At 39.9% G+C, this 18,597-nt stretch overlaps 1 protein-coding gene across 3 annotated transcripts in view; it reads left to right on the top strand.

Annotated features, from left to right (window-relative positions):
- The window catches only part of LOC138765035 (plakophilin-1-like), a 53,091-nt gene that overhangs the window by 2,900 nt on the left and 31,594 nt on the right, over nt 1–18,597 (top strand). For 2 of the 3 annotated variants that reach the window (XM_069941681.1, XM_069941682.1), the window contains one exon: nt 14,883–15,307. The exons of the other annotated variant lie outside the window; for it this stretch is intronic. In XM_069941681.1, coding sequence (XP_069797782.1) covers nt 14,883–15,307 — 425 coding nt within the window. The remainder of the gene's footprint in view (nt 1–14,882; nt 15,308–18,597) is intronic. 3 annotated transcript variants of the gene reach the window in all.

The raw sequence follows: 18,597 nt of genomic DNA, 5'->3' as shown, positions 1-18,597 counted from the left end.
TGATGCAAATCATGTAAATCTCAAATATTTTATAAATGATTATCCCAGTGTTATTTTCTCATAATAAATGCCCACTGCATTGATTAAGTAATAGAAAATCAGTTTTGTAAGAAATTATCTTAATCATACTTGCCAGATTTTGTAAATAAGCACACATAAAAGTTCATTGGAGAATTTTATTTAACTGTAATCATAACTATTCAAAATGTGTTCAATATTCTTGGCGTAAAGGTTAACTATAGCTGTACCCCTAAATGAGCTTTTCCAAATTTATCTTCTTTATTTCTTCTGAATTTTCATTGTCAAATGAGTATTTCAGTCACCGAAGCTTTAATTTTACAAAGCATAGAATCAAGAGTGGTCACCATTAATGGAGAAATCTTTAATGAATATATAATTTAAACATGAATTACTTCATACTTTTTGAATAAAAGAGGATGGAATTAGAAGCTTGAATGCGGCAGTTGGAATGAAAAGATCAGCTCATTTTCTATATCGCAACACTTGAGAAAACTTGCATACAAGATTCGTGAGAAATATTTTTCAATTAATATTTATCTTCTTCTTCTTTGGCTTGGCTTCGCGGACGAAGATTTATGGAGGGGGTAAAAAGTCCACGTCAGCTGCAGGCTCGTTTGTGGCTGACCAGTCCGATGCGGGACAGGCAGACACGATTGCAGCGGTTGCAGGGGAAAATTGGTTGGTTGGGGTTGGGTGTTGGGTTTTTCCTCCTTTGCCTTTTGTCAGTGAGGTGGGCTCTGCGGTCTTCTTCAAAGGAGGTTGCTGCCCACCGAACTGTGAGGCGCCAAGATGCACGGTTTGAGGCGAGATCAGCCCACTGGCGGTGGTCAATGTGGCAGGCACCAAGAGATTTCTTTAGGCAGTCCTTGTACCTCTTCTTTGTTGCACCTCTGTCACGATGGCCAGTGGAGAGCTCGCCATATAACACGATCTTGGGAAGGCGATGGTCCTCCATTCTGGAGACGTGACCCATCCAGCGCAGCTGGATCTTCAGCAGCGTGGACTCGATGCTGTCGACCTCTGCCATCTCGAGTACCTCGACGCACCCCCAATTAATATTTATAAAATGATACAAATTATTTATTCACCTCTGTTCACAAGTTTCTCATACTTTTAGAAGGAATTAAATCAGCAAATAATTATCACTTATTTTTTCTTGCTGTTTAATCAGAATGAAATTGTATCAAAACTTGTTTCCTCATGATAAAGGTGGCTAAATCACAATTATTTGTCATCAGAAACAAAGTATTGTCCCCAGAATTATAAATGTGAAGTTATTCTGTTGTAAACGCCGAAGGAAATTGTCATGTGGCCTACTCTTTCTGACAGAATTTTTTGCCCCAAATTAAAAATTCTATGAAGACAGAATGCACCGAAAATATAAACTGTTTTCCCACTGGCATCCTAGTTAATTGGTCGTGCGACGTCCCCCGCGGGATAGGAAGCTGTTTGTGCTGTTTCCACTGGGCCACCTTTAATCGGGACAGTGACTGCATTTCCACTAAACGCAGTTCATCCCTGGGGATAGGAGAGTCTACCTTCTACTTTCTGCTGTCCTTTTCCCCCACTGGTTTAATCGGCACGCTGGCATCTGCTAACGCCGGGGATATGAGTAGGGGTCAAGGCAGTCGATCCTCGGGAGATTTGACATCATTTGGAGCTGGCATGCTGATAGTTTTCTATTTTCATCAGACCCTGTCCCAGTAAATCCTCAGTTAATTCCTGGGACAAGGTGCCAGTGGAAAAGGGGCTATAAATATGTATTGAGAAAAGCAAAAAGTCAGCCTGAAGAAAACTGAGGTCCTCCATCAGCCAGCTCCCCACCATGACTACCAGGCCCCCCACATCTCCATCGGGCACACAAAACTCAAAACGGTCAACCAGTTTACCTATCTCGGCTGCACCATTTCATTGGATTCAAGGATTGACAACGAGATAGTCAGCAGACTCTCCAAGGCAAAGAGCGCCTCTGGAAGACTACACAAAAGAGTCTGGAAAAACAACCAACTGAAAAACTTCACAAAGATTAGCGTGTACAGAGCCGTTGTCATACCCACACTCCTGTTCGGCTCCGAATCATGGGTCCTTTACCGGCATCACCTACGGCTCCTAGAACGCTTCCACCAGCGTTGTCTCTGCTCCATCCTCAACATTCATTGGAGTGACTTCATCTCCAACATCGAAGTACTTAAGATGGCAGAGGCCGACAGCATCGAATCCACGCTGCTGAAGATCAATCTGCGCTGGGTAGGTCACGTCTTCAGAATGGAGGACCATCGCCTTCCCAAGATCGTGTTCTATGGCGAGCTCTCCACTGGCCACCGAGACAGAGGTGCACCAAAGAAGAGGTACGAGGACTGCCTAAAGAAAGCTCATGGTGCCTGCCACATAGACCACCGCCAGTGGGCTGATCTCGCCTCAAACCGCGCATCTTGGCGCCTCACAGTTCGGCGGGCAGCAACCTCCTCACTGACAAAAGATAAAGGAGGAAAAACCCAACACCCAACCCCAACCAACCAATTTTCCCTTGCAACCACTGCAACCGTACCTGCTTGTCCCGCATCGGACTTGTCAGCCACCAACGAGCCTGCAGCTGACGTGGACATTACCCCTCCATAAATCTTCGTCCGCGAAGCCAAGCCAAAGAGAAGAAGAAGAAAAGCAAAAACAAAACATTACTGTGGATGTTATCAGGAAACAGATACTTTGTTGGCTGTTTATCCATTTTCATAGCAACTTGATTTTGGATTTGGCTGCATTGAAATATACAAAATATTTTGAAAATCTCAAATGGCTAATTTTCAAGTAGTCATTTATTAATTAAAGAAGGCCTGAAACTTCTGTCATATGTCCATTATTAATTGAAGAAGGCCTGAAACTTCTGTCATATGTCCATTATTAATTGAAGAAGGCCTGAAACTTCTGTCATATATCTTTACGTCCGGTGGACGCTGCGAGACCTGTTGAGTTCCTCCAGCATTTCTGAGTTTTCATTTATTCACTGATTTCAAGTTTGTGAAATCAAAATCATAAGAATTTTCTAATTTAAAAACCGCAATCAAAACATGCATTTTACATTAGTCCATACGTAGGCGAAATGGGAGCATGTTTGTTACCTGCATAAAATAGACCTTCTGTGAATCTTAGATGGCGTAAAACACAATCTGCTGAAAGAACTCAATGGGTATAGGTGGGAGAAAATGAATGGACCAAGTTTCCAGCTGACATGATGAAAAGTTTCATTTTGAAATATTAACCATTCTTTTTCTCCTGTTAATTCTGATTGACCTGCTAACTTCCTCCAGCGGATTGTTTGGCTTCAGATTCCAGCATTTCCAGTCCCCTGTGTGTCATTAGATGTCTTAAAGTTTTAAATTGTTTTTATTCTTTTCAAAGATATATTGATTCATGGACACCTACTTTTCATGTGAGCAAAGGTGATCAAAAATTAAGAGTGGAAGAAATCTGGATTTATAATTTAGTTATGTGGTCATTCCTTTTTTTCACAGCAAAAGATTGTGTCTTTCAGAAGCTTTGCAAGGAATTTATAGTGAGAATATGACAAGATAGACTTAATCTCAGATTTATTGCCAGAATACATGTATATCATCACATAAAACCCTAAGATTTTTTTTCCCGAGGGCAAGGTCAAATTACCATTTAAGGGTAGAGCAGAGAAAACTGTGCACCATTTGCATGTAAACATCCACCTATTTTGACAAATTATGTCATGTTTAACTTTAGAGACAATTAGGAGTTCTGTTAAATTTGAAGAGACTTGATGACTTTTTATAAATTATTTTCACATGACTTGGAATAATTATTTTCCCTTCTGGATTATATTTAATTTCATTTCTTTTATTTGTTTGTTGATGAAGACCAGCCAATTAATTTTTATTAGCAAATTCTCTGGATAGGCTGCCTAGTCTTTTCATTTTTTTTGTTTGTTTGTTTTTCTTTGATTAGGTGGGGTTTTATAATTTTTTTCTTTTGAAGATTTCAATTTGAGGAAATGAGAACAATTTGTTAATTGTGGTGTAATGCAATATATCAAATGATGTCATATAGTGATATTTCTTCCTTCTTGATTATGTACTCCTATTCTCCTCATGTGCTATTTACCTATAATATTAATAATGATTAAAAAAGAAAGAACATGCATGTAAGCAAATGGTGCAAGACAGAGGGGGGGGGGGAAATAATAAAGTGCAAGAGTCTTTAAATGAGTCCCTGAAGGAGTTTATTGTTGAGGAGCCTGATGGTGGATAGGTAGCAGCAGTTCCTGAATCTGGTGGTGCAAATCTTGTGGCACCTATACCTCTTTCCTGATGGTAACGGTGAGAACAAAGCGTGTGCTGGATGGTGTGGATCTTTGGATGATGGCTGCTGCTCTCCGATGGCAGCGTTCCTTGTAGATGTTCTTGATGGTGGGGAGAGTTTGCCTGTGATGTCCTGGGCTGTGTCCACTACCTTTTGCAAAGCTTTACTCTCAGGGGTATTGTGCCCCCATATCAGACCGTGATGTGGCTGGGCAACACGCTTTCCACCACACATCTGTAGAAATTTGTCTATAAGACAAATTTCTGATGTCTTATCAAAGTTGCTGAGGAAGTATAGGCACTTCATGATGCCATTAGTGTGTCACGTCCAGGAAAGATCCTCTGAGATTGTGACTCCCAAGTACTCAAATTTGCTCACTTTCTCCATCTCTGATCCCCCAATGATCACTGGAAGCGTCTGTTGAAAGGGCAGTGGAGGACTTCGTCCGCGAAGCCAAGCCAAAGAAGAATGAAGAAAAAAAGAAGTGAACCGGTGTGGACTCAAAAGGCCAATATGGCCTGTTTCCGCTCCGTAAATGGTTATATGGTTGTATGGTTATGGATCAAACACCTCTGGTTTTCCCTTCCTGAAGTCAACAATCAGCTCCTTGGTTTTGGTGACATTGAGTGTGAGGTTGTTGTTGATGCACCATTCATCCTCGTTTTCAATCTCCCTCCTATATGTTGTCTTATCGCACCTTTTTGTACAACGCACGAGTGTGGTATCATCAGCGAATTTATAGATGGTGGTTCTGTCATAACGAGCCACACAATCATAAGTGTAAGGTGAGTGGAACAGAGGCTTCAAACTCAGCGCTGAGATGCTCCGGCACTGATGGAGATTGAGGAGGAGATGTCTTTACCACTCCTCACTGTTTGCGGTATGGAAATGAGGAAATCAAGGATCCAATTACACAGTGGATCTATCTAGGAAATTTGTTCTGACACCTGAGCTTGAAATATCTCAACTTTTCCTTCCAGAAAAATCTTCACGTAATTTGATTGGCATAAAGTCAAAAACCTTTATTAGTTTTGCGTACATGGGGTGTGGTTGTTTCTGTGATGATGACGCTATTTGGTGCTGGAAGAGGTTGTAATGGTGACTCATTCTCTTGAACATCTGCATGGTGGTGGTATTTCCAATGTGCTATTACACAGGGATTTTCATACACTTTTATACATTGTTGAAGGATTCTTAATGTGTCAGGATAGAACAATACAGCACACTACAGGCCCTCCAGCCTTCAATGTTGTGTCAACCCATTTATCCCTTCCTAAAATAAAAGTATTATTAAACCCTCCCTACCCCGTAACCCTCTATTTATCTTTTGTCCATGTGTCTGTCTAAGAGTCTCTTAAATGCTCCCATTGTTTCAGCCTCCATCACTATCCCCGGCAAGGCAGATACTGTATGACTTGGAAAGGATGATGGATACACATTTGTTGCCTTGTTTGAGATGGGAGATATATACCCTTGAGTTCTGTCAAAAGAGCACTGGGTAGTTCTCTGCAATATATTCTGCTGATTTTTGCTGCATTTACAATGTACTTGTCCTACAGCATGGAAACAGGCCCTTTGGCCCAAATTTACTATGCCAACTAAAATTTCCCAGCTGCACCTGACCCATTTCCTTTTAAAGCTTATCCTATCCATGCGTTGTCCATTTTTTTCCCAAAAAAGTACTGCAACAGTAAGTAACATGATGAAGGGAGTCCATAGTTTGGGAGTTGGACAGGGTTCTTGCTGTGGACTGACTCATCCAAACTGTTGGAAATTATTTTGTCACACTCCAGACTTTTGAGAAACTGGAAGAGCACGGTGGTCGGGAAGTCAATCACTCGCCACAGCGCGTGTTATTTTTGCTTTGCTCTTGTGGCTACAGTATTTGCCTGTCCTGTCCATTTAAGTTTCCTGTTATTAATAACTGTCAGTCTGTGGTGCTGTTAAATATCAAAGTGGAGGTAACATGGATGTTAGGATTTTTTTGTCACTAACCTGTTAAATATCTGATCAAGTCTAAAGATTGTCAATGACCAGGTATATGTGGAAACAAATGACCTTGTTATTTGAAGAGTTGTGGAGCAGATTGAATATCCCCACTTCTGAACATATGATGGAAGGAAGGACTTTGAAGCAGTTGAAGATGGCTGAGCCTTAGTCATTGTCCTACGGAGTGTGTTCCACTGTGTTCTGAGGTTGAGGTGATTGACTGCAGCAACCAATCCTGTGATCCTTTGAGTGAGGTGCGGTTCTAACCAATGGGAAGTACCCCTCTGTTTCCCACTGCATTAAATTTTCATTACTTGATGCCTCGCTTGTTCAAATTTTTTTTCTCTTGATCCCTAAAACTTTGCTGTTTTCTTACCCTTTTTTGGAGTTTGCATGAGGAGAAAGGAATATTCTTCAAGTCATACTCCTTTTCTCCACCCAGTTCTTGGGTGTTGCATTTTTAAGAGTGTGCTACAGCTTCTATTGTCATTTAATTAGCTTTGCCAAAATAAGCAGTTGATTCCAGTTGGTTTTCATTTCTAACGAGGAACTTTGTAGTGCGCGTCGAAAGAACCAAAGACTTGTTGATCCAAACCAAGGCTTTTATTAACTAAAAGACTGGAGCGTATCACAAGTAGGTCAACCAGTCCAGAATGACCTGGTCAGGCGAGGAGCAATCCTTTAAGACCTGCCAGTAGGTGTGGCTACACTCTCAGCCAATCACAGTCATCCTACACTATCATCTGTACATATGTACATATACACCTTGGTGATAGAATCTGTACTAGTCGACCTACTTGTGATATGCTCCAGCCTTTTAGTTAATAAAATTGTAGTGCACGTCGAAAGAACCAAAGACTTGTTGATCCAAACCAAGGCTTTTATTAACTGAAAGACTGGAGCACATCACAAGTAGGTCGACCAGTCCAGAATGACCTGGTCTGGCTAGGAGCAATCCTTTAAGACCTGCCAGTAGGTGTGGCTACACTCTCAGCCAATCACAGTCATCGTACACTACCATCTCTACATATACACATTGGTGATAGAATCTGTACTATCACAAATTTCAAAATTTTTCTTCAGGCAGGAATGTGTTTAGTCTGTCAGATTCAATTTATTGTCACATGATACAATAAATTCATGTATAGAATGAAGAGTTCTTTCAGGAACAGTCTGTCAAGTCATACAAAATAGAAGAGCGAGAGCACAGTTGCAAAGTTTTGTGTCAGGGTGAAAAGGTACTATTGTGTGGTGAGTCATTCTGGAGCCTTGTGGCTGTGGTGATATCGATTTCTGCTTGTGTTCTGCAGATATTGCAATGATTAAAAACCCTTGAGAATTTTCTTAAATTTGCAACCAAAGTTATACTATTTTCACTTGATTTTGATTCTATTTGCAAAGAGGGTAGTTAATTTCACCAACGACTTACTGTATATATTTAACCGTGCCTCTGGGTCCTGAGAAATGTTAATGTTCTGAGGAGTTGCAGCACTTTTAGTCGCATAATCTTTTTAATAACATTTTTAAATTTAGACACGCAGCACTTAAACAGGCCCTTCCGGCCCACGAGCTCAGGCTCAATTAACCTACAACTCTCGTATGCTTTGAAGGGTGAGAGGAAGGCAGACCATCCGGAAAACACAGGGAAAATGTACAGAGAGTGACAGATTCAAATCTGGGTCACTGGTGTTGTAATAGTATTGTACTAACTGTTAGACTAACCATGGCGCCGATGCTAAAACAAAACCTGTCTATTTCTCAGAGGACATAAAAGCTTCTTTAGATCTATTCAGAGAATAAAAGGACAAGACTGCAATTTTTTTAATGTTGTGTTAGTAAATTCCTTTGCTGCAATGTGCTTTGTGGTTTCTTCTGATGTAAACTTCACCACTTATCACTTCAGTTAGTTTTATTGCTTGCCATTTATTTCAGTCTGTATGCTTGAATTCATTCTTAATGCATCTCATGTAATCATAAACTACCATTATTGCTAATGCACCTGGTACCATGAAAGTTGGCCTGCAATAAATGTCAGCTTCTTTATTTCATAAAAAAGTCAAACCACAAATTTAAGGAAGCAGGGAGTGGGAAAATTGAAAGAAACTAAATGGGTCAAAGGAGGAGATTAACTGATTTCAAAAAGAGAACATAAAAGGAACTTGATAGAATATCACATAATATGCTTGTTGGCAAATGCAAACCCATGGGATTAGAAGGGTGGTGACAAAATTGGCCAAGAAACAGCTAACTGAAAACAGGCCAAATTTGTTTTGAGAATTGTGTATTTAGACTAGAGGAAAATGCGTAGTGATGTTCTTCAGAGGTATTTGTCAGTAGCACCTTTTTTAAAATGACCTTTTTTGTTACAAGGATATAATTTTGTAGATGTTGTACACTTCAGTAATGTGGTAAGCAAATAAGAGCATCACAAAAGAAACTGCGGGAGAGGTGGTGGTGAAGGCAACTGGAAATTAGACAGTTGAAATTCAATGCATGGACATGTTCTTCCTATCATTGTAATTTATTATGAGGGGAATAAATAAAGGAAATGGTATAGTGTTAAAATAGATGCAAAACTGGAGACATGGATATATTTACATGTTTTATGGGGCAAGTTGGAAAAGGTAGAATTTATTGAGTTGATTAATTTTATAAATGGAGGCATGATGTACAAAACCAAGAACATGTGTTCAAACTAAACCACATTGAAAGCAGGGCAAATATGGAGCTTTTTGGTGGATTTTTTCAAAAAAAAAATTATACATGCCCTTCTGGCCCATGAGCCCATGCCGCACAATTGACCTTCAGCCTGGGGAGAACATTTATACTCTTTACAGACAACATTGGATTCAGACACAGATTGCTGGTGCTATAATAGTGTGCCCTAAGGCTAGTTTTGGGCTAGGTTGTTGCAGAGGATCTTGACTAGAATAATGCCAGGGATGAAAGGCTTAGTTATGTGGAGAAACTAGGAAAATGGTGGTAACACAAAAGCAACAATCCATGAAAGATCAATTTATAGAGATAAGGTACAAAATCTTCCATAGGAGTCCATGAAGGCCATCAACCACCCATTTTATATTTCTCTTTTGAAAGTGTTCTGACATTCTCAACTTCTCCCAGATTCTACCTCTCATCCATACGTGGAGGGCAGTTACATTGTGGCCATTTAACCTACCAACTTACAAGGTTTGGGGATCCAGGAGAAATCCAAGGTCCAAGAAAAATTCATACAATCACAGGATAAACATGGAAATTCATGTAAACATGCAAATTCATGTAGACTGCAGTAAAGGAGAGGGTCAAACTTGCGTCTCTGGTTCAAGTAGGCAATGGCTCCACTAGCTGGGTGGGTGGGGGGGGGGTGCGCAGAGGGGTGTACTGCCAAGTAGAGTTGCTCAAAATAATCACAGATTATAATTAGATTGCTGGTATAAGGAAACAGTGTTCCTCTGCAATGGTGTCATTCTCTGGCATGTATTCAATGCCTTGGTTAGCATATGCTTAAAATTACCAGATAAAATGTATTAAAATTTGGTACAATATGTTTTCTGTGTGCAATAAAATTCTTGCAAACATTAACTTCAGTTTCTGATCTACTTATAATTTGGCATTGACCACGCTGTTATCTTCATTGATAAGATTGACCAGACACTTAGTGGCACTGATGAGGTTTGTCACCAAATAAAAGTATGATGCAATTCAAATGAAGCAAATTATGAGAGCTCTTGAACTGGGGTGTGGAAAAATACAATGTGGTGGATGCTCAAACCTGGGTTGGATCAAGAAAATGTAAAATTCCCATTTTCAGCAGGTTTGTACAGTAAAACCCCTGGTATCTGGCACCTATAGGGATAAGTATATTTGCTGATTGAGATCGCACGTTGCATGATTGAGCGAACTAACCACTGGGGGGGGGGGGGGGGGCAATTTTAAACTTTTGTTTTACCTATTTATTTTCCACAATTTTTTCGCCCCCTGTTGCTTGAGGCTGCCAGTGGCTTGAATTCCAGATTACAGGGATTTTACTCTATATAAAATATTTTAATTTTAAAATCTTAAACATTCTTTTTTTTAAATTAAAATGTAGAGATGTTGAGGAGAAAAGAAAATTAAGGTGGTTTACCACGTAATAACTTAATGTTACTGAATGAAACTAGATATTCTTAACTTTAGTAGGAATCTGAGATTTCTCAAAGCCTAAAAAATTGTCTTTGCTTATTATAAATATTTCATGGCTTAAAACTGTGGTTTTCAAACTTTTTCTTTACCACCGTAAGTGGTATGTGAGTGAAAGAAAAAGTTTGAAAAGCATTGTTTTAATTGTTCCTAATTGACTCATTTATATGCAATGTTTCATAATTCCAAAGGAAGTGGACCAATGATATTTTTCTCAAGTAAAATATTTCAGATACAATTGGGTCGAGAGCAGTGATTCTCAACCTTTTTTTTTCCCCGCACTCACATACCACCTTAAGTAATCCCTTACTAATCACAGAGCACCTATGCATAGGAAATACTTAAGGTGGTATGTGAGTTGAAAACCACTGGCTTAAAACATGCAGCAACATCTTTCCATATTAACCCTTCAAAACTGGCTGACAATACAGGTGAGGCAACTAGTCGAGGAAGAAGGAAGCATGTGTTAGATGCAGGAGGGAGGAAACAGGAAGGGCTCATGAGAAATGTATGGTTGCCAGGAAGCAGCTTAGGAAAAGGACTTAGGAGAGCGCAAGAGAAGACTTTGGCATGTAGGATTAAGGAGAATCCCAAGGTGTTCTTTGCGTATGCGTAGAACAGAAGATGATGAAAATGAAGGTGGGACCTCTAAAGGGGAGAACCTGTGCCTAGAGACGGAGGAGGTTGGAGAGATCCTAAATGAATGTTTTACTTTGGTATTCACAAAAGAAAAGGATCAGGCTGAGGTTGGAATAGAACAGGCCTGTGTGCTGGAGTTGTGGAGATTAAGGAAAAGGAAGTGTTGGATCCTCTTAGAAACATCAAGATTGATAAGTCCCTGGGGCTAGACATGATATACCTCAGGCTGCTGTGGGAAGAGAGAGCTGGGGCAGTAGCAATGATCTTCGAGACCTCTTTGGCTGCAGGGGAGGTGGTCGAGGATTGGAGAATGGCAAATGTAGTCCCCTTATTTTAAAAAAAATGTAATGGGGAGAATCCTGGACATTATAGACTTGAGCCTGATATCTGTGGTGTGCACACTATTGGAAAGGATTCTTAAGGAGAGGAGCTATGAGCATTTGGAGAAGTATAGCCTACTCAAGATAGTCGACGTGGTTTGATGAAGTAAAGGCCGTGCCTCATGAGTCTAATGAGATTTTTTGAGGAGGTAACAAAGAAATTGATGAGGATAGGGTGGTAGGTGTGGTCTATGTGGATTTTAGCAAGGCATTTGACAAGGTCCCCCATAAGAGATTCATTCATAAAGTCCTGAGGCACAGGATCAGTAGGACCGAGCCTATATGGATAAAAAAAAAATGGGCTTCCAGGATGAAAGCAGAGTAGTAGTGGAAGGAAAGTATTCTGCCTGGAGGTCAGTGACAATGGAGTGCCATAGGGACCTGCTCCGGCACCCTTGCTCTTTGTAATCTCTTTTTAATTAAATGACCTTGATGAAGAGGTGGAAGGATGGGTCTGTAAGTTTGTGGATGGCATGAAGGTTGGAGGAGTTGTCAATGGAAATGAAGATTGCAAGAGGATATAGACAGGATGCAGAGTTGGGCAGAAAAGTGGCAGATGGAGTTCAATCCAGATAAGTGTGAGGTGATGCATTTTGAAAGGACAAACCAGAAGGCTGAGTACAGGGTTAATGGTCAGTTATTTATGAGTGTGGATGAACAGACGGACATTGGGGTTCAAATCCATACTTCCCTCCAGGTCGCCGTACAAGTTGATTGGATAGTTAAGAAGGCCTATGGGATTCTGGCTTCATTATTAGGGGGATTGAGTTCAGGAGTAGAGAGGTCATTTTGCAACTCTACAAATCTCAGGTGAGAACACACTTGGAATATTGTATACAGTTCTGGTCACCACATTACAGGATGTGGAAGCCATGGAGAGGGTGTAAAGGCGATTTACCAGGATGTTGCCTGGATTGGATAACAAGTTTTATGAGGCAAGGTTAGCAGAGATGGAACTTTCTCATTGGAGGGTAGAAGGATGAGAGGGGGCCTACATGATCATGAGAGGCGTAGATTAGGTGGACAGCCAGTGCCTGTATCCCAGGACAGGAGTGGCAAACACCAGAGGACATGTGCACAAAGTTAGGGGAGGTAAGTTTTTTTACACAGAGAGTTTTGGGTGCCTGAAATGTTTTGCCTGGGATGGTGTGGAAGCTGAAATATTTGGGGCATTTGAGAGACACTTAGACAGGCACATGGATGAAGAAAAATTAGAGGGTTACAAGGTCAGGTGGGTTTAGTACTTTTTAGGGATATATGGTTCAGCACAACATCGAAGGCCTATTCTGCGTTGTAATGTTCTGTATTCTAATAGCAAATGCAGTGCAAGATTGAACCAAGTTTAACTTGTCTTCAATGTTGATAATTTTTACTCAAATTTAATCTTGAAAAATTACTGCAGTTATTATGGAATGTTTCTTGAAACACTTTTTATATAATCAAATGTCAGGATACATTTTTGCTCCCAGAGGATATCTATAATGAGAGAATTGGGGGGAAAAAAATTATCGATCAAGAAGTTATTTTGTCGGTGACCTTTTTTTGGAGGGGGTGAACAAACTTCCAATAAAAGACCTTTTTAATGACTGACCAACTGACTATATTAGGTTCTCTTCTGCTTCAGATTTTCATTCTATACAGTATTTAATTTGGGCGTAAATTGGTTATATTTTGATGCATTGATATTTACATGGAATCGAAAGCCCCTCTAAAATTTCATCAACTTCAACCAATGATGTATTGTTGCTTGTCAGCATAATTATGCTGTAACCATCATTGATCCAAATCTAGTCTAGCAATGAAGTTATTTTTGGTCTGTTCTCATAGTGGAGGACCTAGAACAGGTTTCAATTTGAGAATATTGCAGCTTTTCAAGTTCCTTGTAATCTGAGCCATCAAAATAACTTGAAAACCAGAGTGCTTATTTTATCAATTGCACAGTTGTCCAGGAGCCTGGCACGAACCCCTGTCCTTCCCACGTTTATGCGGGGAATCCAAGGGGAGGGAGCCTGGTGAAAGTTGCTGTCCTTTGGCATTCAGGAATTCCTGTTACGATCTTTTGACACAGACCGTGTTCCAGAAAACTGGGAATAATTTCCTGGAATGCAGCAGCTGTGTTTTTTTTTAATTTACACAGCCACAGAGTTCCGGGAAATTATTCCCAATTTTCCAGAATGCAGTCTGTGTCAAAAGATCGTAATGGGAATTCCTGTTCTGAAATTTTTCCTCTGCAACCTCCAAACTGTACCACAGGTGATCCACAAACAATGGGCTAATGAATAGGGTGTAAATACTGCACCTGGTATTCTAAACTCTGGGTGTGATGTGAATATTTGGAGTTTTGTTCGTTCTTGTGTGAATGGCCAGTCCAGGAAGGTAGGAAGACACTACAGAATGGGGGAAAAAATGTAAGTGCTATGTAAAAACAAACAAACATAAATGAATCATTGGGTGGAGATGCTGCCTGCAAGGGCTGGTAGTGGGCATGCAATGGTGAGACAGGTAGCATCTTCCCCAAATGTTGACAGATTCTCAGGATCTTAGTCTCTCTCATTGTCGGTGTCTCATCATCTCCCTCTTTCCCACGCTTTCTCTCTTCCTGACTCGCACATATTGGTCTTTGAGCTTGTGATGTTATATTTCTGTGTGTGCCACCTGTACTCCCATAATGGCTACTCTTTGCATGGATTCATCAGTGATCTTGTTCTGGGGTTTTGTAAATAAATCATGTATAGAGAGTAGAATGGTAGCATTAGTGTGAAAGTTGGAGTCACAACCGTTTATTTGTATTTTTTCCCTACAAGCATATGCACAGAAATTTTTGGGGGGAAATTTCTTCAATGCATTTGAAATGCAAATGTGTGTAGCTACTGGATAAGCACAGTCATGGTCAATAATGTGCAGCACATACCGGGAATCTATTTCAGTGATTGATTTTTCTTTCCCACCCCCACCCCCTTACAGTGATGTAAAGGCCATCAAACAAAGTTCAATACACAAAAGTGCTGGAGAAACTCAGCTAGTCATGCCATCAGAACAAATGTAGGCTATACACTAGGCTTGCTTTGCAGTGGTTGTGGGAGACCTACTGCGACTGTGTTGAACCTGATTCCCATATTGGCACCTGCCAAATCTCTGATCTTGTGCATTAGAGTAGTTTATAATTTTGGGCATGGGGGGGGGGGGTTGATTTGCTGTCCATTTAATGAAATCACGCATTTTCTTTACAGATTCACAGATATGTCTAAACCCCTGTTGTAGTTTTAGGTCTCTGCATTAATTTTACAGTATGTATATTTTTAGTGAAATCATTCAAACAAAAAAAAATAATGAAGGCTGAATTTATTTTCTTAGACTTCGCATTATAATGGTACTATAGATGGATTTTCTAACATGGACCACGTCCTGCTTTCCGGAATGGGAACCACTAGAGGGAAACAAAGGAAGATATTTTCATCATACAGTGCGAAGGGACACCGATCAATAAGTACTCCAACAACTCGAAAATATTCAAGCCCACAAAGTCCACAGGGTGAAAATGATGTCTTTATCTGTGGAATTTCAACTAGTCGAAGTGAACCAGATCTCTTTAAAGTTGGGACTTTGCCCACAATGAGACGGATGAGAAACCGGCACAGTTTTTATTCAAGAGGAACCAGAACCTTGCATCCTCGCTTGGTTTCAGATACTCGAAGTCCTGATAACGTCAGGTTAACACAGCCGAGCATGCAGTTTAAGCAACCGAAGGGAAATTACTCGAAAAGAATAGATGGAGCACGGTAAGTTTGATTATGATTAAATTTGATAGTATTGAGGGTATTCTTACAGAGAATTGCAGTATAGGGCAGGAGGGAAAATGCAGAAACCTTTGATTTCTGCAAGAGCAGTTGAGTTGGTCCCATTCTCCTGTACTTCCCCCAACAATATTTCCTGTTCCCATCTGATATCAATGATTTGAATCTGCTGGTCACCAGCTTCTCTCTCTGCAATGAATTCAAGATATTATTTAGCCGCATTCACCTAAAGTGAGTCTTACTGACTTTTGTCTCATCATCACATTTGGAACTGGACCAAGCAAGTTTGGGATAGCTTACTCACTAAGAATACAGTATATTCGTAACTTCCTGCAGTGGTGATTGAATTGTGGTTACATGAAGATCTTTCACAGCAATGGAAGGAGCTAATAATAGTTACCTCCATTCCTAAACAGTCATATTTTCTCATGTCTGTATGTTAATTGCCAGTTTTTTTTTGTCACACAATGAGTTGTGGCTTTCTTTCAAAATCTATTCAGTGAATTTGCATTTTTTTGTGTGCTGGTATTTCTGAAGTGCAACAGGACGGCAATGATGAAAAATACCAAGTCACCTTCTCAACCAAAAAGTTAGTGAGATGAGTCCAGAACCAAGACCAGAAATGCATAATTCTATCAATCACTCTTTTGACTGCAATTACTGAGCATCTACAACCTTCCAGTGTTCTGAAGATTTATTGCCCTGTGAATGAAGTTATCTTGTTTTTTCATTTCACTCCTTAATGACCTGCCTCTTGCATTGATATTTTGGTCCCCGTTTCCAGCTTCTTCCACATATGTCTCCTTCTGTGGAGCCCTCAAAGAATTCAAGAGTTGCAAGAGTTCTAGTCCCCTCTTATGACAAACTTGTCTTTCCAGAAATTAGCTGCATTTCCTCTATAATAAACAAAATCTAACATAGGTAAGGAGAGCAAAACAACATCATCCTCCAGGTGTGGTCTGTGTAAAGCTCTATACCAGTGCTACTCAACCTTTTTCTTTCCACTCACATACAACTTTTTAAGTACTCCCCATGCCAAACGTGCTCTGTGATTAGTAAGGGATTGTTTAAGGTGGAATGTGGGTGGAAAGAAAAAGTTTGAAAACCACTGTTTTAATCGTACCTAATTGACTCATTATGGGCACGGTTTCATAATGCCAAAGGAAGTGGGCGAATGACAATTTTTCTCAAGCAAAATATTTCAGTAACAATTGGGTCTAGAGAAGTGATTCACAACCTTCACTTCCCACTCACATACCACCTTAATCACAGAGCACTTATGGTATAGGAGATACTTAAAGTGATATGTGAGTGGAAAGAAAAAGGTTGAGAACCACTGCCCTATACAATTGTAGGATGACATCTTTACTCCCACATTTAAAAAACCATTTGCCATTATGCTATTTTTCTCCTTAATTGGCTGCTGTACCAACATGTCAACATTCATTGACTGAAGCACAAAGACATGCAGGTTTCAATGAAGACTGAATAACTTCCAATCTTTTTTCAAGGTACTCAGCTTTTCTGCTTTATTTTCCTCCCTATATGGGTAATCTCATATCTTTACACATCGTCACTGTCAAGTTTACCTTTATCTCTTTGAAGTCTCTTTGCACCTTCATCGTTTTGCATCTTACTTCATTTTTCATCCTACGCAAAGTTACAATATATGTTGGCGACCCTTATAAGATGAACCCCCCCCCCACCCCCGCAAATTTTCACTTAAAATTTAGGTTATGAGCTGTACTTGCTAGATAAGGCAACCCCAGGTATGGCACTTACAGCTGTGAGCTTACTGTCTTAATAGTCCTTTGCCAACCATCCCACTGACTAGTGGAGTGATGCTGTTAAGCAACACAGCCTTGGTTATTTAAAATTTAGCCAATTCATTTCAAGTTATGGCAAAATAGTCAATTTCCTATCATAATATGCATCAAATGTTCCCAGCTAGTGTAACATAAACACTAGTGACATCACTTGGTCATCGTTCAGTTTAAAACTAGCTTCATATTTCCTTCGTTTATCAGTTGAAGCTGGGATGGAGTTTTACAGTAACTGGAGATTAATATTTACCCAGAGAGAGTGCTGCTGTTTATGAAGTAGTGAAAACTTGAACCTTTCCAAGAAACCCCGTCAGCTGTTGCAAAAGGTGACTGTTGACTTCATTTGCTGTGCTGTTATTTTAAAGAATGTTAGACAGGTTTATAATTTATTTTTTATTGTTTTAATATAACATTGCTATTAATCCAGCTTCCCAAATGGAAGTTTCAGAAGAAGAAAATGTTTAGTGGTAGGACCATGTGAGTGTTTCATACTGTTTTCCATCACCGGGGGGAGGGGGGCATTCTCAACCACAGAATATTAAGGTTCAGATTTTATACGTGCTGTATGAGATGGCTCCTGATTTTGGGATGAAATTTTTAAGGTTCAAATTGCATCTTACAAGCCAACAGTATATTTTATTTCTCTTAGCCAAACAATCGCCATTGATTGTAAATAGTTGGAATGCCAGGATAGATTCCAATGGGACCTCTCTAGCAACAGCCTGCCATCCTGAGAAAGATTTATTTTTCATTATTGTTTTGCAACTGCTAACCGACTTTCAACCCACTCTAGTATATTATCCATAATTATGTGTTGTCTTTTTACACCTCTTTATTGGGGAAGCATAACAAAAGTTCGGAGAATGTCTGTATACCCTATATTACATCTGCCAGTAATTCCTTACCTGTTCCTCCAGATACATCTTTAAGAATTTAAGTCGATTAGTTGAAATCCATGTTAATTTTTTGAAGCAGTTAATTATTTTTCCTAGATATGATGTCTAAGGGCCCAGGCCCGAAACATTGCTTACCCTTTCCATCCTATGCTGAGGATTCTACAGCACATTTGTCTATTGCAATAAATCAATTTCCTTGCTTTGTCCTTGTGCCTTAAAGGAATGTATATTATATGCCAAATGATGCATTTTTAAAATTGCATAACAATTGGTGTAATCTTTTGGAATAGAATGTTCATCTATCACTGCCAACCTGTCCATTGCCTCTCATTTCCTTTGATACATAAGAAATAAGAGGAGGTGTAGGGCCTGCTGGCCCATCAAGCCTGTTCCACCACCAATGGAAGCAATATACCTACCTCTATCTTATCTGTGCCTTTCACAATTTTGTATGTTTCCATAAAATCCCCTCTCATTTTTCTAAATTACAGTGAATACAGTCCCAGATGACTCAGTCTCTCTTGATAGGCTAACCCCATAATCTCTGGAATCAACC

This window comes from Narcine bancroftii, chromosome 5 (genome assembly GCF_036971445.1).
Source record: "Narcine bancroftii isolate sNarBan1 chromosome 5, sNarBan1.hap1, whole genome shotgun sequence".
NCBI classification, from domain to species: domain Eukaryota; kingdom Metazoa; phylum Chordata; class Chondrichthyes; order Torpediniformes; family Narcinidae; genus Narcine; species Narcine bancroftii.
Note: the sequence above shows the minus strand (reverse complement) of the source record. Positions and strands in the feature narration are given on the sequence as shown.